The 25,695-nt window shown below is 35.4% G+C and overlaps 1 protein-coding gene across 7 annotated transcripts in view; it reads right to left on the bottom strand.

Annotated features, from left to right (window-relative positions):
- The window catches only part of PPP3CC (protein phosphatase 3 catalytic subunit gamma), an 88,494-nt gene that overhangs the window by 45,952 nt on the left and 16,847 nt on the right, over positions 1-25,695 (bottom strand). For all 7 annotated transcript variants that reach the window (XM_082470662.1, XM_082470664.1, XM_082470663.1 and 4 more), the window contains exons 2-3: positions 3,650-3,847; positions 3,190-3,314 (exon numbers count right to left, since the gene is read on the bottom strand). In XM_082470662.1, the coding sequence (XP_082326788.1) occupies positions 3,190-3,314; positions 3,650-3,847 (323 nt within the window). The remainder of the gene's footprint in view (positions 1-3,189; positions 3,315-3,649; positions 3,848-25,695) is intronic.

Genomic DNA, 25,695 nt, shown 5'->3' with positions numbered 1-25,695 from the left:
ACATTTGACATGATATAGTGGAATGGGGGTCCAAAAGCTTTCACCTTGCAAGAGTCTTCATCTGGAAAGAAAAAATTTCAAAACAACACACACAAACAACAACGACAACACAACGTGCAGAAGTCCCTTTATATATTACTGGGCAAAAGAGGATCTCATGTTTATCCTGGATTAATCACTGGTAACAGGGAATGGATTGCCATGACTAGTTCAAACCAACCAGAATTCATTCCCTTGGGCTGGGATAAGGGCCTTCCCTCCCTGAAATTAAAAGTTCTCCTTGAGAACTTTTAAATAGGTTCAGTCTGCAATGTTACAGTCTGCAAGTATGATCTTCACCCACCCCAGGTACCTATTTAGTTCTCCCTGACAACCCCCAATCCCATTTATCTGAACAAAACAGGGATTTGATAGTAAGGAAGAAGGAGAAAAAAGGTAGGCAAATAAGCAGTACCTGCTACAAACCAAATTATCCAAAGAGAAATGGTGAAATAAATTACAGTATTTATACCATTAATCATGCTTTTGGAGAAATTTTAATGATAGAGAAAAGTGCTCTCAGTACAATGATGGTGGGGTGGGGGAAAGACTACAAAAGAGAATGCACACAACGATCTCAACTTTCTTTAAAAAATATACACATGTAAAAGAAGAAAAAGACTGAGGAAATATAACAAAATGTTAACAGTAATTTCATTATAATTCATTTACAACTTCATTTATAAGAATTTTTGTTTTCTTAGATTCTGCATCTCCCAATTTTTCTACAAAAAAATGACTATTTATAACAAAAAATTATAATAGGGACCCCATTACCTTATTTTCATCTGTTTGACAAAAACATCACACTCATGCTTATCAAGGACATTGATAAAAATTTATTGTTCAAGTATATACTTGTATCATGTTAGACTAAGTTGTAGCTTACAGAAATCTATAATCTTAGTGGTCTGTAAGTGGCTTCCAACTAACACGAGATATATCCTACAGTTCAGTTTTAAAACTGGTATAATACAGCACTGTCAATTTAAAGTTTTGATTCATTTATCTCTTAATCTGTTCCAGAAAAACGCTTTGTTAGCCAAACATCAAATAACAGGATAAAGCCAAATACAAACTATGATTTATTAACATTCATTCAGTCAACAAATATTGAGTGCCTACTATGTGTCAGGCACTGTGCTCAGTCCTAATATGAAGAATATTGCTAATAATTAAATAAGTACTTTCGGGGACTTCCCTGGTGGTCCAGTGGGTAAGACTCCATGCTCCCAAGGCAGGGGGCCTGGGTTCGACCCCTGGTTGGGGAACTAGATCCCGCATGCGTGCCGCAACTAAGAGTTCACATACTACAACTGAGAAGCCCACATGCTGCAACTAAGAAGTCTGCATGCCACAACTAAAAGATCCCGCATGTTGCAACAAAGACCTGGCGCAGCCAAAATAGATAAATAAATATTAAAATAAATAAATAAATAAGTAGTTTCATATCGTACTGAACGATCTATTCATAAGTATATCTTTACTATTAGACTGTCAGCTCCCATAGAGACCATGAATCCTACTCATTATTTGATGCTCAGAGCCTGCCATAAAGTTGACACTCAGGAAACATTTGTTGATGAGTGACAGAAAAAATACGTTAACACAAAATATTCTGAATATGGCATATGTGTACAAAAATCATTGTGGGTTTTTGTGTGTGTGTGTGTACTGTGAATATATTGATGCATTGAAACTATTATTAAAGTATGTGAGTTAGTAATTAGAGGATGATTTGGCACAATATTTATCCTTTTAAAAAGTTATTTCATTAAATAAAATTAATTAAAAATTCAGTAAGTTCTGTATTCTTTTCTTCAGCCTCTAAAACTTCCTCATGCTACTAAACACACAAAGAACTAAGCATTCAATGTGTCTTTCAAACACCCATACTTTTGACATACTGTCTATTAAAATAGGATGTGGATAGGAATATGGGAAGCTTTTAATGTTACAGTCTGCAAGTATGATCTCCACCCATCCCAGGTACCTATTTAGAAATCTTGGGAATTTACTGAGCAGCAGGGAGAATGTGCTTATTTCCTTAGCTCCTATCATTAACTTTCGTCCTCATAGATGACACTAAATGAATTTGAGACACTGGCAAGATAACACTGAACTTTTCTGATTCATGAATTTAGACTGTCTATCTAACTAAAGAGTAAGATATATTTCTCTTGTCGTTTATTTTTCTGGCAGCTTTAGTACCACAGCTGCTTTTTGGTTGAGTACCAGGTGAGATAGTTGACTTGTATTTAGGAGTGATGCTGCATGAACAATAAACCTTTAACCACCAGAAACACACATAGTACAGTGAGGGTCCCACACTACGAGGGAGAGGCAGAACTAAAGACTGCAAGAACAGCAAGCAGACTCAATTTCTCATCTCATGCTTATTCTGGCGATATTATAAATTCGATTACCTGCACTATTTCAAAAGTTACTTCTCTTTTATTTGCCAAGCACGTACAGCTGAATCAACGGACATTAAATATGAATGTACTGTGGTTCCACTGTATTCAAGTCATTCTGTTAGGTTTTGAAATAGTTTTATCTTTTGTACATAAAAGCTTATACTTTGTTTTAAATCTAACCATTTTCCTGTCATCATACAATTTTCAAAATATATAAATTGTGAGTTTTCATTAACTTCATTAACTGTAATCATTTTTTCCTTCAATAAACATGTACTTCTTTGTGCAACGGTATCATAAATTATTCCTACAAGAGGCTAAGTGCCTGATTATTCAGCATTGGCAGTTAATCTAAGCGTTCAATGTAGCTCAGCAGCTTATAGTTTTATAATTAAGGTGAGCTAACCCAAACCCCACTTAGGGTGAATAGCAATTTATGTCATTTATATACAGCCTGTACACTATCTACAAAGAGGAAAGGTTGGTAAACACTTAAGTTATTTGCAAAGCAGGGTTAACATAGCCTTCTATATGTCAGATTTTTACTGGCTAATAAAAGGAATAGTTCTTTTTATATCAATTAAAACGTATCTCTATCACTTTAATTATTGAAAGTAACAAAGTTTATAAATTCTGCCAGTGTTCTCATTTTAATTTCTTCTACTGAAGAATGGAAAGAAATTTTTTTAGAAAGATAATATGATAGTTCCAATACATCCAGTTTAATATTTACCTCTATACTGAAATAGCCTCTGTCCACATAGTCACCCAGAAAGAGGTAGCGTGTATTACTAGGTGATCCTCCAACTTCAAACAACTTCATCAGGTCAAAAAATTGTCCATGAATGTCACCACATACTAGGAAAAAAAACAGACCTAGGGTGAGGTGAAAAATTATGTCTTAGAAGAGAAAGGGCATTACACCAATAGGACCACAGTTTAACTTTTAACTTAAATCAGTCTACTTTTGACTGGACTGCTCGATAATTGCAGGCAATCTATCAATACAAAATAGTCCTACTGGAAATATTAGACATTTTAAATTGTATTTCTTCAATGAATAACAAACATACTAAATAATCCTAAGACTGCTCACAATTCCTAGAATAATTATCACACATTTTAGTTGGTTATTTGTAATCACTTCTCAAATTAGCTCAAATCTAAGTACCACCATGCGAATACTCTCATACCTGTGATTGGAGCATCTACTTCTATCATAGTCTTCTCTTGTCTCAGGATGGCAGCCCCATCATTGATTATCTTTAAGGCTACTTCCTCTTCCAGTCGCCCTTCCTTCACCAAATGGTTTTTCAAAACATCAATTTTAGGTTTCCCATTCTCAAATACTTCCTTCAAAGTAAGCCGCTGTGTTGGAGGAAAGGGGACAGCTAGGAAGAGAGAAAAAAAATTTTTAAACAGTTAAAGGTATAGAGAAAAACCATAAACACATTACTTTTATGTAACAAATTACACCTAATGCATCACCATGATTTCACATCCACAGCACCAGAACTACACGGGGAAAAAAAATCGAAGATATTATATATTATAGATGATCGATTCTAATTTTTTAAAAGGCCACAGTTAAAGTCAAAGTCATTTAAAAGATATATGTGTGTGTGCGTGTATAAATTATGTTATACATATAAAGATGAAAGACTTGAAGTTGATTCAGTAGGTAAGCTAAAAGTGAGACAAGGGACTAGATGATATGAGTATCTTTTATCTATGGAAAAGGTGTTAAAAATGGAACTATGGTTTAAAAAAATGAAGGAAAAGAAATCACAACACTAAAAGGGCATTTATTTCTTCCAAAGAACAGACCTAATGAAACCATGTCTTGGAAGTTTGACTTCAGTTCCTGATCAAGGGAATCATAGATGTTTTTTATGTATGTACGTATGTATTATTAAAAGGTAGTTGCTTAAAATATTACTGATAACAAGAACACAACTAACAGGATGGAGCTCTTCCACAGAATTACTTGCTATAGTAACAGAGCATAAACTTGAGAAAAATAGGTATGGCAGGTCTACCTGTGTTTTCTAATCTCGAAATGCTAACAACTAACTTCAGTCTACACTGGATATAAAGTTTATATACAACATCATGGTAAATTAGCAACTTGAAGAGAAACAAATTTTTGACATTTTAAAATTGGCTATCACCTCTTCTTTTACTTATCTTATAATGTAGTCTATTTTAGATTCCCTGTGACCTAATAGCCACAAGTCTATAAACCATAAGTTTTAAAGGAGGGATTCATTTCAATTTGTGGTTACTGTCTGGTGATTCCACTTCTAGCTTTATGGAAGTATTATTAAGAACCAAGTTGAAATCTACAGGCACTTAAACAATTTTAGAGTTGATCTAGCCATTCCATTTTGTTTTTTTTACAAGAAAGTCCTATGATAAGTTTTGTAATGTTCTTAGCTATAATTTGACTCATTTTGACTATTCAAAGCCCATTGAAAATATCATAGTAGCTATCCAACCAGCAAATATTATCCTGAGATAGGGGACCATATACATCCCAGTTTACTCAGGACAGTCCTAGATTTCAGCTGCTCTCCTAGTATAATTGTTAATAGCATCCCCTTTCCCTCTTAAAACTGTCTCAATTTAAAGGACAAATTAGTCTTAATTTGTGTAATTCATATGGAATATCAATATACTATTTTAGTAGGATAATCTAAATCTAAAATAAGACAAAAATAAAATATTATGATGAGTCTTTTATTCATTCATCTGGTGAGTCTATAAGACAGGGTGAAGGTTAGTCCTGAACAAGTTTACTTAAATTTTTACTCAATTGTTTTTAATTGCCCACTTTGTAAATCAAAGAAATTGGTCAAAAAACTAAAAACAAGATGAAATAATACAAAATCAAATATGTTGGAAATGACAATAACGTATCATAACAGAGGTAGTATGAGAGACAAGAGATCCACAGACATTATTTGACTTCTACCAGTAGTATTATTATTTACTAATAAAAATCACTTTCTTCCTATCTCATTTGTAATCAGAGAACAGTTTGCAAAACAGGAAACCCGTTTTTCTTATATATCATAAAAGTTATGTAAGTAGAGATGACAACAACCTAAAGAGCTCCTGAGGAAGAAATTTAGAAAGATATTTTTTCTTTCTCTCAAATTCTTCAGTTGTAATTTATTTAAAACAAGTAAACGAGTCAGTTAAATGAAAGTAAGGATGAAATGGATCAAGGGGATTATGCCTAGCTAAGAGAAATGGGACACAGCTGAGCCAGGAACACTAAGAGGAATTAAGATTGGCTTGGGACAACATGCATAAAAGAAAGTTCCAGGAGAGTTCTAAGTTTTTAGGTAAGGGTTACTATTTTTTTTTTGAATTTTTGAATTTTATTTTATTTATTTTTTTATACAGCAGGTTCTTATTAGTCATCAATTTTATACACATCAGTGTATACATGTCAATCTCAATCGCCCAATTCAGCACACTACCATCCCCACCCCACCACGGCTTTCCCCCCTTGGTGTCCATACATTTGTTCTCTACATCTGTGTCTCAACTTCTGCCCTGCAAACTGGTTCATCTGTCCCATTTTTCTAGGTTCCACATACATGCGTTAATATACGATATTTGTTTTTCTCTTTCTGACTTACTTCACTCTGTATGACAGTCTCTAGATCCATCCACGTCTCAACAAATGACTCAATTTCATTCCTTTTCATGGCTGAGTAATAGTCCGTTGTATGTATGTACCACAACTTCTTTATCCATTTGTCTGTCGATGGGCATTTAGGTTGCTTCCATGACCTACCTGGCTATTGTAAATAGTGCTGCAATGAACACTGGGGTGCATGCGTCTTTTTAAATTATGGTTTTCTCTGGGTATATGCCCAGTGGTGGGACTGGTGGATCATATGGTAATTCTATTTTTAGTTTTTTAAGGAACCTCCATACTGTTCTCCACAGCGGCTGTATCAATTTACATTCTCACCAACAGTGCAAGAGGGTTCCCTTTTCTCCACACCCTCTCCAGCATTTGTTGTTTGTAGATTTTCTGATGATGCCCTTTCTAACTGGTGTGAGGTGATACCTCATTGTAGTTTTGATTTGCATTTCTCTAATAATTAGTGATGTTGAGCAGCTTTCCATGTGCTTCTTGGCCATCTGTATATCTTCTTTGGAGAAATGTCTATTTAGGTCCTCTGCCCAGTTTTGGATTGGGTTGTTTGCTTCTTTAATATTGAGCTGCATGAGCTGTTTATATACTTTGGAGATTAATCCTTTGTCCGTTGATTCGTTTGCAAATATTTTCTCCCATCCTGAGGGTTGTCTTTTCGTCTTGTTTATGGTTTCCTTTGCTGTGCAAAAGCTTTTACATTTCATTAGGTCCCATTTGTTTATTTTTGTTTTTATTTCCATTTCTCTAGGAGGTGGATCAAAAAAGATCTTGCTGTGATTTATGTCAAAGAGTGTTCTTCCTATGTTTTCCTCTAAGAGTTTTATAGTGTCCGGTCTTACATTTAGGTCGCAAATCCATTTTGAGTTTATTTTTGTGTATGGTGTTAGGGAGTGTTCTAATTTCATTCTTTTACATGTAGCTGTCCAGTTTTCCCAGCACCACTTATTGAAGAGACTGTCTTTTCTCCATTGTATATCCTTGCCTCCTTTGTCGTAGATTAGTTGACCATAGGTGCGTGGGTTTATCTCTGGGCTTTCTATCTTGTTCCATTGATCTATGTTTCTGTTTTTGTGCCAGTACCATATTGTCTTGATCACTGTAGCTTTGTAGTATAGTCTGAAGTCAGGGAGTCTGATTCCTCCAGCTCTGTTTCTTTCCCTCAAGACTGCTTTGGCTATTCGGGGTCTTTTGTGCCTCCATACAAATTTTAAGATTTTTTGTTCTAGTTCTGTAAAAAATGCCATTGGTAATTTGATAGGGATTGCATTGAATCTGTAGATTGCTTTGGGTAGTATAGTCATTTTTACAATACTGATTCTTCCAATCCAAGAACATGGAATATCTCTCCATCTGTTGGTATCATCTTTAATTTCTTTCATCATTGTCTCATGGTTTTCTGCATACAGGTCTTTTGTCTCCCTAGGTAGGTTTATTCCAAGGTATTTTATTCTTTTTGTTGCAATGGTAAATGGGAGTGTTTCCTTAATTTCTCTTTCAGAGTTTTCATCATTAGTGTATAGGAATGCAAGAGATTTCTGTGCATTAATTGTGTATCCTGCAACTTTACCAAATTCATTGATTAGCTCTAGTAGTCTTCTGGTGGCATTTTTAGGATTCTCTATATATAGTATCATGACATCTGCAAACAGTGAGAGTTTTGCTTCTTTTCCAATTTGTATTCCTCTTATTTATTTTTCTTTTCTGATTGCCATGGCTAGGACTTCCAAAACTATGTTGAATAATAGTGGTGAGAGCGGACATCCTTGTCTTGTTCCTGATCTTAGAGGAAATGCTTTCAGTTTTTCACCATTGAGAATGATGTTTGCTGTGGGTTTGTCGTACATGGCCTTTATTATGTTGAGGTAGGTTCCCTCTATGCCCACTTTCTGGAGAGTTTTTATCATAAATGGTAAGGGTTATTTTAAAAATCAATATCCTTCAAATCAGAAAAAAAGAATCTTCAACTTTAAAGGAGTGGGTCTTACCTCCCTCCAAGTTACCCCTAGCTAAGTTTAGAGCCCTGAATTCCATTTCCCTTCTTGTACTGGATAGTTCTATACATACGATAGTTGAGATTCATTCACAGAAGACTGGGAAGAGCCACAATCCAGAGAAGACTAAAGGAAATCGAGGTAAGTTTGCTAATGAAAGGAAACAGTAGAAACTTTCCAAGTAAACTTTAAACCTCTGTTTAAAAAAATATGCCCCAGACACAGAGTGACCATATGTCTGAGTATCCTAGTTTATTTATTTTGTCCTGATGTAATTATTAATAATGCTTCCTTTTACTCTCAAGTATCCTGATTTAAACAACCTATCCAGGAACAAAATTAATCAGAATCAACTGATCAGAGGCATTTGTTTAGAACATAGATTCTTAGGTCTCATACGTGTGGAATCAGGATCTTTGGAGATCTACACAGGCATCCGCATGGCTAACAGGTACCCCAGGCAATTCTCATGCCCACTAATCTCAGATAATCAGCACCTGCATTCCCAGTCATCACATAGTCATAGTTTACTGGTCTTCATGTCCCTTGCCCCAGCCCCTATGTGGCCACATGAATACATGGAGTTCAGAATTTCTGAGTGAAAAACAGAGGATCTAGAGTAGTGCTTTGTAAACTGTCTGTTGGAAATGCCCCCACCCCAGCACCAACAAGTGGAAAACTATACTTCGTAAAATGCAATAAAAATAAATTACTAGAAAAATGATCACATGCATAGATGTTGTGCCAATGTCAAGCTGCTATAAAAGTTTTTAAATGCTCACTCTCTGTATTTACTGCAGTTAGTAACAATTCGTGGACAGACATTGGTCCACGGACCACACTTCTGAGTAACACGGGTTTGGATAAACGTGGATTTGGGGGAACAAGAATAAGATAGGGCTTCCCTGGTGGCGCAGTGGTTGAGAGTCTGCCTGCCGGTGCGGGGGACACAGGTTCGAGCCCTGGTCTGGGAGGATCCCACGTGCCGCGGAGCAACTAGGCCCGTGAGCCACAATTACTGAGCCTGCGCGTCTGGAGCCTGTGCTCCGCAACAAGAGAGGCCGCGACAGTGAGAGGCCCGCGCACCGCGATGAAGAGTGGCCCCCGCTTGCCGCAACTAGAGAAAGCCCTCGCACAGAAACGAAGACCCAACACAGCCAAAAATAAATGAATAAATAAATAAAAATTAAAAAAAAAAAAAAAAAGAATAAGACTAGAATCAAAACTTGAACACTATGTATATACATGTCTCTAAGCCCAAGTTTGGAGATTTTATTATGTCTAATGTATACAAAAGATGATGTTCAACTGGCTTCACTACTCACTTCACAGTGGATGATAATCTTTTTCTAAACCCAAATCTCTGACAAGTTCATTTCAAACTGCCTTTAATGGCACACAGGATTTCACTAATAAGAAATACAGCTTAAACACTTGGACTCTGAAGTTGTAGCTTCTAACATCTTACCCATGCTTTAAACTATGAAGTATTTGAACTGTAACACAGAGGTTCAGTTCTTGCATCCTTTCAAATTATAAATAAACCACTCACCACCACACACGGAAGTTTCCCTTCGTTTCTGTGGCTGTGTGTTGCCTCTTTAAATATTCCATTTATAAAGCTGTCATCCTTCCAAAATCATGTCTTAGCACAATTTTTCAAATTTCAAAGAAAAGATACTCAAGTGATTACAAGGCTAATAAGCAATTCCAGACATTTTATTTGTTCAAAAAATTAAATAGGCATTTTTAAATAAAAGAATCAAAATGTCAGTAGTGTCAGCGCTCAAGTTACTGCTTTATTGGTTTCTTCATATTGTCACTTGGGGTTCCTGGTTTCTTCATTTTTAATATAGGCATGTTATTTTATAAACTATAATCATTACCAACAAGAAAGTAGGGTTAACAGAGGGATTAAAGAGTCTCAAAACATGAGCATAGAGTTAAAAATATTTTTGGCTATGAATCAAAAGGCCATTTACCCAGAAATGTGATAATTTAGGGGTTATAAAACTACAGTACTTTTTTTTAAGAGTAGAGGAGGTTCTTGTTACTTAAAGATGATTGATTGGTGCTAGAAAAGGCCACTTAAAGTGTATCCACATTAAAAAAAAAACAACAACAGTCATTCTAACAGGTCTGAGGTGATATCTTGCTATGATTTTAATTTGCATTTCTCTGATGATTAGTGATGTTGAGCACCTTTTCATGTACCTGTTGGCCATCTGCAGTGTCTTCTTTGGGAAAATGTCTATTCAGTTCCTCTTTCCATTTTTAAATTGGATTGTTTGGGTTTTTTGCTATTGAGTTGTATGAGTTTATTATATACTTTGGATATTAACCTCTTATCGGACATATGATTTATAAATACTTTCTCCCATTCTGTAGGTTGCCTTTTCACTTGGTTGATGGTTTCTTTTTCTCTGCAGAAGTTTTTTAGTTTGATGTAGTCCCACTTATTTTTGCTTTTGTTGCTTGTGCTTTTGATGTCATACCCCCAAAATTGTCACCAAGACCAATGTCAAACAGCCTTTTCCCTATGTTTCCTTCTAGGAGTTTTACAGTTTCAGGTCTTATGTTTAAGTCTTTAATCCATTTTGAGTTAATTTTTGTGAGTGGTCTAATTTCATTCTTCTGCACTGTAGTTATACAATTTTCCCAACACCATTTATTGAAGAGATTATCCTTTCCCCCATTGAGTATTCTTGGCTCCCTTGTCAAATATTAGTTGACTGTATATGTGAAGGTTTATTTCTGAGCTCTTGATTCTGTTCCATTGGCCTGTGTGTCTGTTTTTATTTTATGCCAATACCATACCGTTTTGACTACTAGAGGTTTGCAGTATAGTTTGAAATCAGGAAGTACGATGCCTCAAACTTTGTTATTCTTCCTCCAGATTGCTTTGGTTATTCAGGGTTTTTTGTGGCTCCACACAAACTTTAGGATTGTTTTTTCTATTTCTGTGAAAAAAAAAATTGGCATTTTGATAGGAATTGCATTGAATCTCCAGACAACTTTGGGTAGTATAGACATTTTAATAATATTAATTCTTCTGATCTATGAATATAGGATGTCTTTCCATTTGTTTATGTCTTCTTCAATTTCATCAAAATCTTGTAGTTTTCAGTGTACAGATCTTTCACCTCCTTGACTAAATTTATTCCTAAGTATTTTATTGTTCTTGATGTTACTGTAAATGGAATTGTTTTATTTTTTTCAGATATTGCATTGTTAGTGTATAGCAACACAAGTTATTTCTGTATGTTGATTTTGTATCCTGAAACAACCAAATTTGTTTATTAGTTCTAACAGTTTTTTGTTTGTTTTTTGTTTTGGTGGAGTCTTTAGGATTTTCTCTATATAAGACCATGTCATCTGCCAACTAAGACAATTTTACATCTTACTCTCTGATCTGGATTGACTGATTGATTTTCTTACCTGATTGCTCTGGCTAGGACTTCCAGTACTATGTTAAATAAGAATGGTGAGAGTAAGCACCCTTGTCTTACTCCTAATCTTAGAGGAAAAGTTTTCAACCTTTCACTGATGAATATGATGTTGGCTGTGGGCTGGTCATATATGGCCTTTATTAAGTTGAGGTATGTTCCTTCTATATGCAATTTGTTGCAAGAAAAGATGTTGTATTTTGTCAAATGCTTTTTTTGCATCTATTGAGATGATCCTATGATTTTATCTTTTATCCCATTAATGTGATGTATATCACATTTGTTGATTTGCATATGTTGACTACCCTTGCATCCTAGGGATAAATATCACTTGATTGTGGTGAATGATCTTTCTAACATGTTGTTAATTAGGTTTGCTAATATTCTGTTGAGAAGTTTTGCATCTCTATTCATCAGGGATACTGGTCTGCAGTTTTCTTTTCTTATAGTTTCCTAATCTGGCCTTTGTATCAGAGTAATGCTGGCCTCAAAAAAAATGAGTTTGGGAGCATTCCCTCCCCCTCAGTTTTTTGGAAGAGTTTGAGAAGGATTCGTATGAATTCTTTTTTAAAATATTTGATAGATTTCACCAATGAAACCATCTGATCTTGGGTTTTTCTTTGTTGGGAGGTTTTAGATTACTGATTCAGTCTCCTTATTTGTTATTGGTCTGTTCAGAGTTTTCCACTTCTTCATAATTCAGTCTTCATAGGTTAAATGTGTCTAGAAATTTATCTATTTCTTCTAGGTTACCCAATTTGTAGTGGATAATTGTTCACAGTAGTCTCTTATAATCCTTTATATTTCTGTGGTATCAGTTGTAATGTCTCCTTTTATCATTTCTTAATTTATTTATTTGTCTTTTCTCTTTTTTTCTCAGTCTAAAGTCTGTCAATTATGTTAATCATTTCAAAAACCAATTCTTAATTCTGTTCATCTTTTCTATTGTTTTCCTGGTCCCTATTTCACTTACTTCTACTCTTATCTTTGTTATTTCAGTGGTGAAAGCTGCTGGGTTATCTGTTGAGCTGGTTGCCATGAACCTCAATCACTCCCACTGCATATCTGCCATGGTAGCCCCTTCATTCTACTCAATTCTCTGCTCAAATGTTACTTCTTCAGAGATCTCTTCCCTATTTTATCCAAACAAAACAAAACCTCTTCCCTAGACACTGGTCAGCAGAAAAGGTTTGGTTCTTCATCAATTTCTAATTAAGTACTTCGAGGTATATATTATGTGCACACTATTGCTGAGACATATAGAAACTAAGTCTGAGCCAGATATCAACTGTTGAATTCTACAATTATGCCACCAAATGTTCATTTCAGATATGGTTTGCTCAACCCTTCATCCTAAAATTCTTTCCTCCTCAAAGTGTAGTCTGGGGATCAAAAATATCAAAATCACCCAGGAGCTTGTTAGAAATGCAGGATATCTCGCTTAGCTCAGATATACTGAAATCAGAATCTGCATTTTAACAAGATGCTCAGGTGCACATTAAGAAGCACTACTATAATTTACTGATTTTTAACTCCAATTGTACATTAGAATAACCTAGGGAGTTTCTGAAAATATAATGCCCTCATCCATTTCTAGAAATCTGGATTCAATTGGTTTTAGATTAGTGTCCCAGAAACTGGTAGTTTCAAAAAGCTCTCCAGGTAATCCTAATGTGCAGCCTAATGTGCAGATTGAGAACCAATGTTCTAAGTTAAATGATAAATGCATTTTTTCCTAATTTCATATCATTCTAAATTCTTGTATTTTTCTCAATTCATCCTTCTTAACTCTAGAGCTACACTGTCTAATAAGGTAGCTACTAGCCACATGTGGCCATTTAGACTTAAATTTAAACTAATTAAAATTAAATAAAATTTAAAATTTAGTTCCTCAGTTGCACTGACCACATTTCAATGCTCAATAACCTCATGTGCTCAATGACTGCCATATTGGAGAGCATAAATACACAACATTTCTATCAGTTTAGAAAGTTATATCGAACAGCACTGCTCTATAGTATTTATTCAAAAAATGAACCAGCATTAACAAGTTAATCTGAACAAACAACTAGTGCAGTGAGTAATAAATAAATAAATGCACCATTGAAATAGGAAAGTAACATGTAAGATTCTAAAAGCAGTTAAAATTAATGAAACTTAAGAATGATCCAAGAATAAAAGAGTATTTGGGCTAAATGCAGACCAAAAGTTGGCATTTTTATAATTGGTGCCCTAGGCTATCTGTGCAACAAATTCTTTCTTTTAGTGCTCCAAAATCAAACTAGTTTAAAGAAAAAAGTTTTAAGAAATTTGAAAAACATTTCAAAAATTAGAAAATTGGGGGGGATACCCTACATAAATTTTCATTAATAGCACATATTAAACTAAAAGCAGATAGCTACATGTTAAGCACGACTGCATTAATAAGCCTAGGGGCAGCAAAATGTGTTAGATAACCTTTCCAATTCTGAGCTACTATGAATAACGTTGCTATGAACATTCTTCTATCTGTGTTATGGTGGATGTAAGCACCCCTTTCACCCAGGATTGGGACTGCAAGGTTAGGGGGGTAGGCATAGGTTTCATCAAACAGTTCACCAGAGTCATAAAATTTTACTCACACCAGCAAGGTGTGAGGGTTCCAATTACTCCTTGCCAACACTTAGTATTGGTCACTTTTAAATTTTACTCCATTATAGTGAGTGTCTACTTCTATCTCTTTGTGGTTCTAATTTACATTTCATTGGTGAATAGTGATGCTGAGCACGCTTCCACTTGTTTATTGGCTATCTGGCTATCTTCCTTTTGGGACATGCCTAACCAACCAATTCTTTTGTCCATTTAAAAATTTATTCAATATATTTTTTCCATTGACTGATAAAAGTTCTTATATATTCTGAGTATGCCCTTTATCAGATATATGCTTTTTTTCTTAATCATCTTTACATAGCATACAATTCAATGAATTTTGACAATCATTACAACAGAACTGACTGTGTAACAATTCTAGGAGAACGCTAGGAGAGAGCAAAGAACAGAAATGAAACTGATAAAAATAAAGTATATAATATGTAAGACAAACTGGAGAAGTTCTTTTGGAATACAAAGGAAAAGGACAAATATGAAAATGGTGAGAGACAATGACATACATAGAATAGAGGACGGAGAGCCAAAATAAGAGGTTAATGATATTCCTGAAAAACTAAACTAGAACAAATATAACAGGAAAAATACTCAAAATAAATTAGAAAACTTTTCTGAGCTATATAGAAAGGTTTGTTTAAACACATTGAATTGCTGCATTTCAGGAAGAACTAATCAAGAGGCACATTCTCGAAAAAATTTTGAATTATATAAGGATAAAGAAAAAATTTAAGTCATGGTGGTCTACAGTTTTTTTTCTAGAATATTAGATTTCTAACATCACTGGAATATGTGTAGAATTCTAAGGAGAAAAGGTTGTAACTTGTAAGTTACAGCCAAATACTTTATATGTGAAGGTCATAGAAAGACATTCACAAAATCAAAGGGACTCAGAAAATATATCACCTACATAGCCTTCTTGAAAGAAAATTACCTCAACACTTACTGTAGGTAATGTTCTGTTTTCTTGATTTGAATACTGGCTACACAAGTATGTTTCCTTCGTGGAAATTTATCAAGCTGTACACTTAGGATCTGTGCACTTTTGTATATTATACGTCAATAATTTTTAAAAAACCTTTTTAATGCAAAAACACTTGAGCCTAGCTGACCCCAGTCAGAGTTGAATTAAAATTAAGGAAAAAACTGCAGAAGTCATGATACCAAAGATTTTCAAGTCTAGCTTTATTCACTTTGAACCCCAGACTCAGAAGTCCAGGTTGATTTAAGGAAGGTTATGTAACTCAGAGATCAAACTTCCACTCATGTGCAAATTCTCTGTTTCAGTTCCTTCCCAATCCTAAGAAATGTGTTTCTAGAATGATTTTTTTCACCCCACTGTTAAAACAGAATAATTCTTGACATGGTTGATGACCACATCCAAATCACATTTTGGACACTTTGCAAGGAACATTACAAAACAAAATATTTGCCTTTACCTCACCTCTCTCCTCAAAAACAGAAGGATAGTAAGTAATAAAACAAACTATTTTCATTACCAAGTAACTCAAATAATGATTTCCTGTATTCTTTAAAAATTCATATAGCGAGTGCCCAGTCTATCAATGTTTCAGCAGGGAAATACTGCCCGATATCAGTCTGCACCTTCAGCTGAGACATTCTGGCATTCTAGTCAGTATGAGAAGCCAAGAGAAGAGGGGAAAGGAGGCACATGGTGCTCTCTTTCACTCTCTAAGTCTGGAATGTTCTTTAAAGACCTCTTTTCAATGCATTTTCTTCTCCTGAGCTGCTGTTCCCCACAGGGAGGCCAGAGCCATGGTATCTTGTCTCAAAAAGCAAGAGGGAAGAAGAGCCAATGGAAACGCTGATGTCCTTGGTCCACTGATGATATTAAAATATGAGGTATAGTGAAAACTCAGATGTCAGGGACCCTGAGGCAGTGAGTCAATTTGAACAGCCAATGGAATGCTTTCTCTATTTTTTTCCCCCATAAGATACTGATCATAAATAAACGTATATGTACATACACACGTAAAATTTTAAAAATAAAAGGCATATTTATGAATCTAAAATTCACACAGAATTAAAGAAGTCACTTTTAAAGGTTAGGATACAAAAAACTCATAGGTGATAAGTAATATGCCAAATACCTTTTATTTAAAATTGACAAGTGGTCCAGTGTTTAACTCTGTTTAAAAATAAATCCATACAATATGATCTAAATTGTGACTAAATAATGCATTAGAAAAGGCAGTAAGAAAATATACTCAAGTATTAGTGTTAGGTAACAAGATTCTAAATTATCTTATTCTTCCTACTTGCCTATTTTTAAACTTTCTCCGATTACCCTGTATCACTTTTATAATCAGAAAAAAATGTATATAAGAAGTCAGTATACAATTATTTTGTACACTATATGATCAAAATGATATTCTTTTAAGTGAACAATAAAAATTGGAAGAAAAGGATGAAAGTATAAGCAAGAGTGTTTGGACTACAGACAGCTTTTTTTTTTTCCTATCTGCTCTGCCCTACATTTTTCCAAGTTTTTATTAAAAACTTTATTAAAAGAAAAGTAACAGATGCCAAGGGCAAAAAAAAAGGCAATCCCATTGGCAATAACTTTCCCTATGTTAATCCGTTTTATACATAGATAAGACTTTTCTCAAATCAGCAGAGCTATACCCCAAACTGACTCTTACCAGCAACATTAAAATTTAAGTTACACCTATAAACAACCAAGAGTTACTAAGATGACAAAGAGGAAATTCTGTGGCTTATGCTTCAAAACACACAAAGGCACTGTGGTTAGCAGAAGGCAGACCCCACAAGATGCCTGGTCCATGGTATACACACACCTTCTCCCAGTTACTCCATCAAACAATTATCTAGGTACTGCTGGAAGGAAGTCTGCAAGCATAATTAAGGTCCCATATCAGGTGACCTTAAAATAGGGAGACTGTCCAGGTGCACCTGACCTAATCACAGAAGACCTTTTAATCTGGATCTAGAGGTCAGATAAAGGAGTTCAGAGAGCTGAAGCATGAGAGGGATTTGATGTGCAATTTCTCCATTGTTAGCTTGAAGATAGAGCAGGCCACAGAGCAAGGAATGAAGGCAGACTCTAGGAGCTGGGAGTGGCCCCCAGCTAAAAATAAGGACTTCACTCCTACCACCACAAGGAACTGCCAACAATCTGAATGTGCTAAAGATCAGATTCTTCCCCCAGCCTCATGTAAACTCAGCCTAGTAGGCACTTTGATTTCAGCCTTTGAGCCCTGAGAAGATAAGTCTATGCCACGAATGTACCTCTGACCCACAGAACTAGGAGCTAAAAAGACATTGTTTTAAGCCACTAAGTTTGTGGTAATTTGTTACACAGCAATAGAAAACTAATACTGAATCCTTGAAGTCAAAGTTTTTTCCTAAAGCTGTTCATTACAAATATACTTTTATACACATAAGAAACTAACACCAGCAGCCTCTCAGAATCAAAACAGAAGTCCCAACTTATAACTGTACTATGACTCATAAAACAGATGAAGTGAACCAAACCAAACCACAACATGCATCACAGACTATCTAAGCTCCAATTCTTTTTAATACCAGATGCTTCAGATCCATATATTTCAAGATAAGACCTCAGGCAAACTAATAACAGTAACTCTGCATAGACACTAGATCTGATCTAACACTAGAACTTCATGAGTTCTAGCAACTCATCTAGTCTACAAATTCTAACTAGTCCTTGCCCAGATTACAAACTTCCACCCTAAAATCCAACAATAGTCCTTCATCTAACAACAGTATCCAATGAGTAGCCTTTCCTAACTGCCTCCCCCTATAGAGAAGATCCCTATTTCCTCTAGTTCTCTCTGCTTGTTGCAGCAAGTTAAATAAACCTAACTTTTTTTTCTTTAACTATAAATAAATCCTTCAGCTGACCTTGTTTCTGGGGAGACCCATGACTTTGTAACAGTGTGCACATATGAGGCCACTTGATTTCCACCTGCTCAAGGCCACGCTGCCTACTGGAGTGAGTTACCTGATCTTCAATAATTTTCTCAAGCACTTCAGGGTTGACGTGATACATGGGTCCTCTGACTTTCAGTCTTATCAGATTGTTCTGTTCAGGAGTGAAATCTGGCTTCTATCTAATTAACAGCATTCCTATCATCTGTCTGCTTGTTCAGTATCTTGAGTGTCATTCATCTATACGAGGAAGCCCATAGGCAGAGGACAGACTAGGACCTAATAAGTGTATTTTCCAGCCAGCCCCAAAGGCCGACAAATTCAGAAGGTCTCATTAGACCAGTATCTTTAGGCAAACTCTGCATTGGCAAACTCTCAATTTTTCTAAAACTTCCTAAGGACCTTCCTTAGTCCTTACAATCCTGAGAAGTGTTTTGCTTACTTCTGTCTAGCTGGGGCTGAGGCTCTGATCGGCCCTCAACTGATGACGGCTTATCCTTGGTGTCACTTCATGTCTTCTGGAGACATGTGGTTGCAAAAGTGCCATCCTTAACAATCGTTGCAGGTCACATGGTGTTTTCTCAGTCTGAATCTTTGCCTCCTCTGTGCCTCCTCTATCTGCTTCCTTCACATTTTCAGATTATGAATATACTCAATAAACGGCATAATTTCCCCAAGGAAAAATTTCAAATTACAAATGGCCTCTTGGGGACCTTTTTTTTTTTTTAATTTATTTTTGGCTGCGTTGGGTCTTCGTTGCTGCGCGTGGGCTTTCTCTAGTTGTGGCGAGTGGGGGGCTACTCTTCATTGCGGTGCACGGGCTTCTCTTGATACGGAGCACAGGCTCTAGGCGCATGGGCTTCAGTAGTTGTGGCTCGCGGGCTCTAGAGTGCAGGCTCAGTAGTTGTGGCACACGGGCTCAGTAGTTGTGTCTCGCGGGCTCTCGAGCACAGGCTCAGTAGTTGTGGCACACGGGCTTAGTTGCTCCGCAGCATGTAGGATCTTCTCACACCAGGGCTTGAACCCATGTTCCCTGCATTGGCAGGTGGATTCTTAACCACTGCGCCACCAGGGGAGTCCTCTTGGGGAACTTTTAACATGAACAAAATTGTTTATTTGAGAGGCACCTTAAAACAAGATAGGAAACAGAATTCTAAATACCCAGTGGTCTGCATTCTTTAATATGAGGAGGCTTCCAAATGCAATTCAAATTCTAAAAGTGCCTCCCTGAAAGACTTCCCAAACCCCAGGAAAAAAGAACATTTATTGAAGAAATCAGGCTTATGTAGGCTTCCCCGATCTCTAGCAATTAGTCCTTATTTTGATGTGCCTAGGAGATACAAAACCTGGAAAAGACTAATTGGCCTCACCCTAAAGAGAATTTAGAGATTAATTAATCCTTAAGAAACAAGGAAAGCCCTTACAATTTGTAACTCTCTGGAAGTTATAAGATTACTCATTTCTAACGCCCTCAGAATTTCCCTCTCATTTAACCTTTAACTCTTTTTATATATATATATTTTTAATATTTATTTATTTGGCTGCGTCAGATCTTAGTTGCGGCAGGTGGGACCTTCATTGCGGCATGTGGGGTCTTTCATTGCGGCATGCGGGCTTCTCTCTACTTGTGGCGCACGGGCTCAGTAGTTGCAGCTCGCGGGTATAGTTGCCCTGTGGCATGTGGGATCCCAGTTCCCCGACCAGGGATTGAACCCATGTCCCCTGCATTGGAAGGCGGATTCCTAACCACTGGACCACAGGGAAGTCCCTCAACCTTTAACTCTTAACAATGTCTTCCGTTATTGATTTTGAATGAATGTAAAAGAATGTGTGTGAAGACAGGGGAATGTGAATGTATGGTATCAGATGTGTTTTTGCTGAACTAGAAATAAAGAGAATAATTTTGTCTTAAAATAAGAAATGTCTGTCTCACCACAAAAAAGAAATGGTAATTATATGGTGTTACACGTTGTTAGCTAATGCTATTGTGGTAATCATTTTGCAAAATATATCAAATCAACACGTTGTACCTTAAACTCACACAATGTTATATGTCAATTGTATCTCAATAAAGCTGGGGGAAAAAGAGAAATTTCTGGTCGTGCCAAAATGTGACAGAATATAGTGAAAGACAAATGAGACAGCATACCATAAGGGTAGACAGTATGAGAATTAGTATACTTTATTTGTCTGGGTTTGTAGTAGCTACGAAAACCAAACCAGACCAAACCAAACAAAAAAAACCTTTGAAGGGAGAAAGAAAATACGTTAAAATTTCTGACAAAACTGGTCAGATGTGAGGGGTTTTTCATAAGGAATAACGGCTTATAAACCCTTTTAATGCAAATTCTTTCATGAATAATAAACAGAGTAAAACTAGAATTTGATTTTCTTTCTGTTAAAAGAGCAAAGTTATTCTGTGCCTAGGGAAGACATTCCTTAAATCATCAAAATATTCTATTAACTCTGTGCTTTTTGACAAACTCATAAATCTTTTTTTTTAAGTTCCTTACTTTTGGAAACAAGTTGACATTCCTAATAAACACTGTCACTTATTGTTGTGCTTTTAAAGATACTGCCTGTAACTACTTCTCACCTTTGGATAGTCACAGCTAATATTTTGTCACATAACAATTCTCTTTGATTTTGTTCTTCTCCAAATTCAGAATAATAAAACTGTGAAGATGTTTCTCACACCTACAATATCTTTGGGTTTACACTAAATGACCATTAGGTTACACAAAGACTTGATCCTTTACCTTATTAAAAATATTTTTGAAGGATTACAGAAATTATTAGCTCTGTTTGGCATTCTCCAACTTTTAATTAACTCAAACTATTGTGAGAGCTCTTTGCTTTATTAAAATGGGGTAAAAAAGAAAAAAAAACTGATGAATGAAAAGAGTTCAGCCTTCCTAAGTTAATCATGTGTAAGTAAAATGTGTTAAAAGTAGATATGCTTCAATGTTTGTACATCTTTCAGGTTAAAGATACATTTATATACAAAGACTGACACAATAGCTGTCTACAAAAAGATTTTATCTCTAGGTTTAAATAAGCTTGTATTGGTGAAATTCTTAATACATTTTATAGGATAAATCAAAGGCCTGGAGGTGTGTCAATGTCCCCTCTGTTCAGAACATATTCTTACTTTCAGAATAATCAATGACTGACTCCTTACAAAACTGATTATGTACTTTAACAGAAGATTCCACTCTCTTCCATTCTGATAAGGCTGGTTAATAATAATAAATTAACTAAAACCTACAGACTCAACATCAACAAGTAGTTTCTGCTTCTTCCTTACATTCACCTAAAGCTCCCAGTGAAAATCTAAAGATCAAGAATTGAGCCTTGTGGAGATGTGTCAAAAGAACTTCTGTAAAGGTATGTATCATGTACTTGTAACTATTAACACTACAGAGAACAAATTAATTATGTGCATTACTGACATCATTGCTATGGTCAGACACTGTGTCTGAGTTAGATTTCCAGAATTGTTTTGGTCCAAAAGCAGAAGATAATGTGAATAGACCATTTACGGCCAAGATCAACAGAACACAATCTCTCAGACGCCAGAAGCCACTGATTACCATGCAGTTTCCATGATTTTGCCCTTTATTCTCTTGGCTATTTCTTCTCTCTATGCTGGTTCAAGATTCTAGACTGTCAATAAACACCCTGCCCTTTATTCTTAGTACTACCAAGACCTTTATCCTTGATAATCACCAAATGCAAGACTAATTCTTCAGACCCAGGCAAAGGTGAATAATCCATATCCAAATTAAAGGGGAAAAAATGATTTGGTTACCAAAGGAAGATCCAGATAGATATGGGATATATGGGACATTATTTCAAACTTTAATAATAATTCTTGTTTGAGGTTTTGTCTGCTACAGATGCCATGTGTGTGATCTCCAGAGTCTTAAATGCTGCAGTCAGCCATTATCATGCCAGGTGATTCAAAAAACAATCATCTAAGAAAAAGAAAAAAATGGCTTGGTGCTTACAGAGGTCAAAATTACTACCATCAAAAGCTTGATAAACACTCACATCCTATCTAACAAAGATACAGATCTTGATTGATCACTTACCCTAAATAGTAAATCCTCAGGCTTAGTTAACAAATGATCAGAAGCAAAGAGTAAAAATCGAAACAGAAACTACAAATTGCTCCCAAACACTCAGAAAAACACTATGACTTAAAAGTCAGATAGGGCCTCCCTGGTGGCACAGGGCTTAAGAATCCGCCTGCCAATGCAGGGGACGTGAGTTCGAGCCCTGGTCCAGGAAGATCCCACATGCCGTGGAGCAACTAAGCCTGTGCACCGCAACTACTGAGCCTGTGCTCTAGAGCCTGCGAGCCACAACTACTGAGCCCACATGCCACAGCTACTGAAGCCTGCGCGCCTAGAGCCCGTGCTCCGCAACAAGAGAAGCCACCGCAATGAGAAGCCCTTGCACTGCAACGAAGAGTAGCCCTGCTCGCCGCAGCTAGAGAAAGCCCACGCACAGCAACAGACCCAACACAGCCAAAAATAAAATAAATAAAATTTTTTTAAAAAATAAGGATTTACTGTATAGCACAGGGAACTATATTTAATATCTTATAATAACCTATAATGGGAAATAATATAAATATATATATATTATATATAACTGAATCACTTTGTTAGACACCTGAAACTAACAAAATATTGTAAATCAACTATACTTCAATGTAAAAATTTTTTAAAAACGAAAGAGCACAAAACACAATAACTACCATAAAAACAAAAACAAATTTCTTAGAATGCCATCAACCAAAGATAACCACTGTTAAAATTCTGGTGTGTATCTTAATATTTTTAATATGGAAATATATTATTTTATAATCAGTTGTAGTATACAATCTAGTAATCTGTCTTCTGGAAAATATTCCAGAATCCTTCACTGGTAATCTGTCTTTTGAATTTTGTATTACACTACTAAAATTTTCTCACACCAACAAACATTCTTCTATAATATAATTCTCAAAGTTTGCATCATGGAAATAATATAATTCACCTAATTAATCTGCTATTATTAAACACTGCAGTTATTCTTATTTTTTATTTTTGCTATTATGAATAATGTGGGAACAAATATCTTTGTCCATACATCTATAATCTCACATGTTCATTGGCCATTTGAATTTATTCATTTATAAATTATCTATACACATCATATCCTTTGCTCATTTCTTTTGTCCGTGTGATTTGCAGTACTTTAATAAGTATAAAAGATGACTAAAAATACACCTATGTACTGAAGCTAGCCATAAAGTGCAAATATTTTATCCCTAAAGCATATTTTTAAAAGGAGGCATTTCAACTCTAGGTAATATTTTAAAGTAAATTGTATCCTTCTAAAGCAAACTACTAATCCCTAGTTCAGAGGGAGTCTCTATTTATTTCCTTCCTTCAGGTTTTCAATTCAATTTTGCAGTAGTCTATCAACCTGCAATCTTGTTTTAGCCAAAGTAAGTCATCTGCACTAAATCCTGTGTTAATTTTAGGGTACAGCTTCCATAACTTCTTTTTTAAAAATAAGCTTTATTAAGGTATACTTAGGTACAATAAACTGTATCCACTGAAGTGTACAATTCGATAAAATTTGACGTCTCTATTTGTCAAACCACAACCATGATCAAGATATAAAACATTTCTATTACTCCTGAAGAATCCTCTCCTCTGCCTCCAGCATCAGGCAACCACTGATCTGTCACTACACATAAATTTGCACTTTCTAGTTTTATATGAATGGAACTGTCCAGTGTATAGTCTTTTGTGTCTGGTATTTTTCATAAGCATAATGATTTTGTGATTCACCTGTGCTATTGCATATATCAGCAGTTTGTATCTTTTTATTGCTGAGTAGTACTCCATTGTGAGGATATACCATATGGTTATTCATTTACCTGTTGATTATTTCCTGGTTTTGGCTGTTATGACTAAAGCTGCTATAAACATTTGTGTATAAATCTTATTTTCACTTCTCTTGGGTAAATAGCTAGGGGTGGAATGCCAGGGATGTATGACAGGTGTATAATTAACATATGAGGAGACTATCAAGCAATTTTCCCAAGTAGTTTTACAACTTTACATTCCCACCAGCAGTGCCTCAGAGTTCCAGTCACTCCACATCCTTGTTAAAACTTGGTAATTGTCTTTTTAATTTCAGCCATTCTAATGGGTGTGTAGTGGTAGTTCATTGCGGTTTTAATTTGTACTTCTCTAATAGTTAATGATGTCAAATATCCTCTTGTATGCTACTGGCTATTTGTTATATCTTCATTTGTGACTTGTCTGTTCAAATCTTTTGTCCATTTTAAAATTCTGCTGGTTGGCATATTAGTGAATTGTAAGTTCTTTATATATTCTTGACACAAGTCCTTTGTAAGACACATAGAGTGTGAATATTTTCTCCCAGTCCATGGCTTGTCTTTTCATTCTCTTAACAAAACATATTTAGAAGAACAAAAGATTTTAATTTTGACAATGTCCAATTATCAGTTTTTATAGTTCATGCGTTTTGTGACTTAAGAAAAGTTTGTCCACCCCAAGGTCACAAAGATTTCTTCTATGTTTTCTTCTAGAAGTTTATAAAAATGGTAAGGTTTAGCTTTTACATTTAAGTCTATGATGCATTATTAATTAAGTTTTGTGTAGGGTATGTGTCAGATTTCACTTTTTTCCATATGGATATCCAGTTGTTCCAACACCATTTGTTGTAAAGTTTTTCTTTTCACTCCTGAGTTGCTTTGTCAAAAATCAAGTGACTATTTATGTGTGGGTATATTTCTGGACTCTACTCCTTTCCATTTATCTATAAATCTACCCTTTTACCTTTACCACACTGTCTTGATTACTGTAGCTTTATAGTGAGTCTTGAAATCAGGTAATGTGAGTCCTTCAACCTCGTTCTTCCCTTTTAAAATTGGTTTACTTACTATTTACAGTAGCCAAGTCATGGAAGCAACCTAAATGCCCATCAACAGATGAATGGATAAAGATATGGTACATGCACACACACACACACACGATGGATACTACTCAGCTATGAAAAAGAATGAAATAATGCCATTTGCAGCAACATGAATGGACCTAGAGATAATCATACTAAGTGAAGTCAGAAAGAGAAAGACAAATATATGATATCACTTACATGTGGAATCTAAAATATGATACAAATGAATTTATTTACAAAACAGAAGCAGACACACAGAAAATGAACTTAGGGTTACAAAAGTGGGAAGGGGGGATAAACTAGGAGTTTGGGAGTAGCAGATACAAACTACTATGTATAAAACAGATAAATAAGGTCTTACTGTATAGCACAGGGAACTATACTCAAAATCTTGTAATAAACCATAATAGAAAAGAATATGAAAAAGAATATATACATAATATATATGTATAACTGAAAAACTTTGCTGTACACCAGAAACTAAATTGTAACTCAACTATAATTAAAAATTAAAAAAAAAAAAGTCCTCAATTGTCCTCCCCCTACAAAAAATAAATAAATAA

Source organism: Balaenoptera physalus (genome assembly GCF_965194825.1).
Source record: "Balaenoptera physalus genome assembly, chromosome: 7".
In the NCBI taxonomy this organism is placed as follows: domain Eukaryota; kingdom Metazoa; phylum Chordata; class Mammalia; order Artiodactyla; family Balaenopteridae; genus Balaenoptera; species Balaenoptera physalus.
Note: the sequence above shows the minus strand (reverse complement) of the source record. Positions and strands in the feature narration are given on the sequence as shown.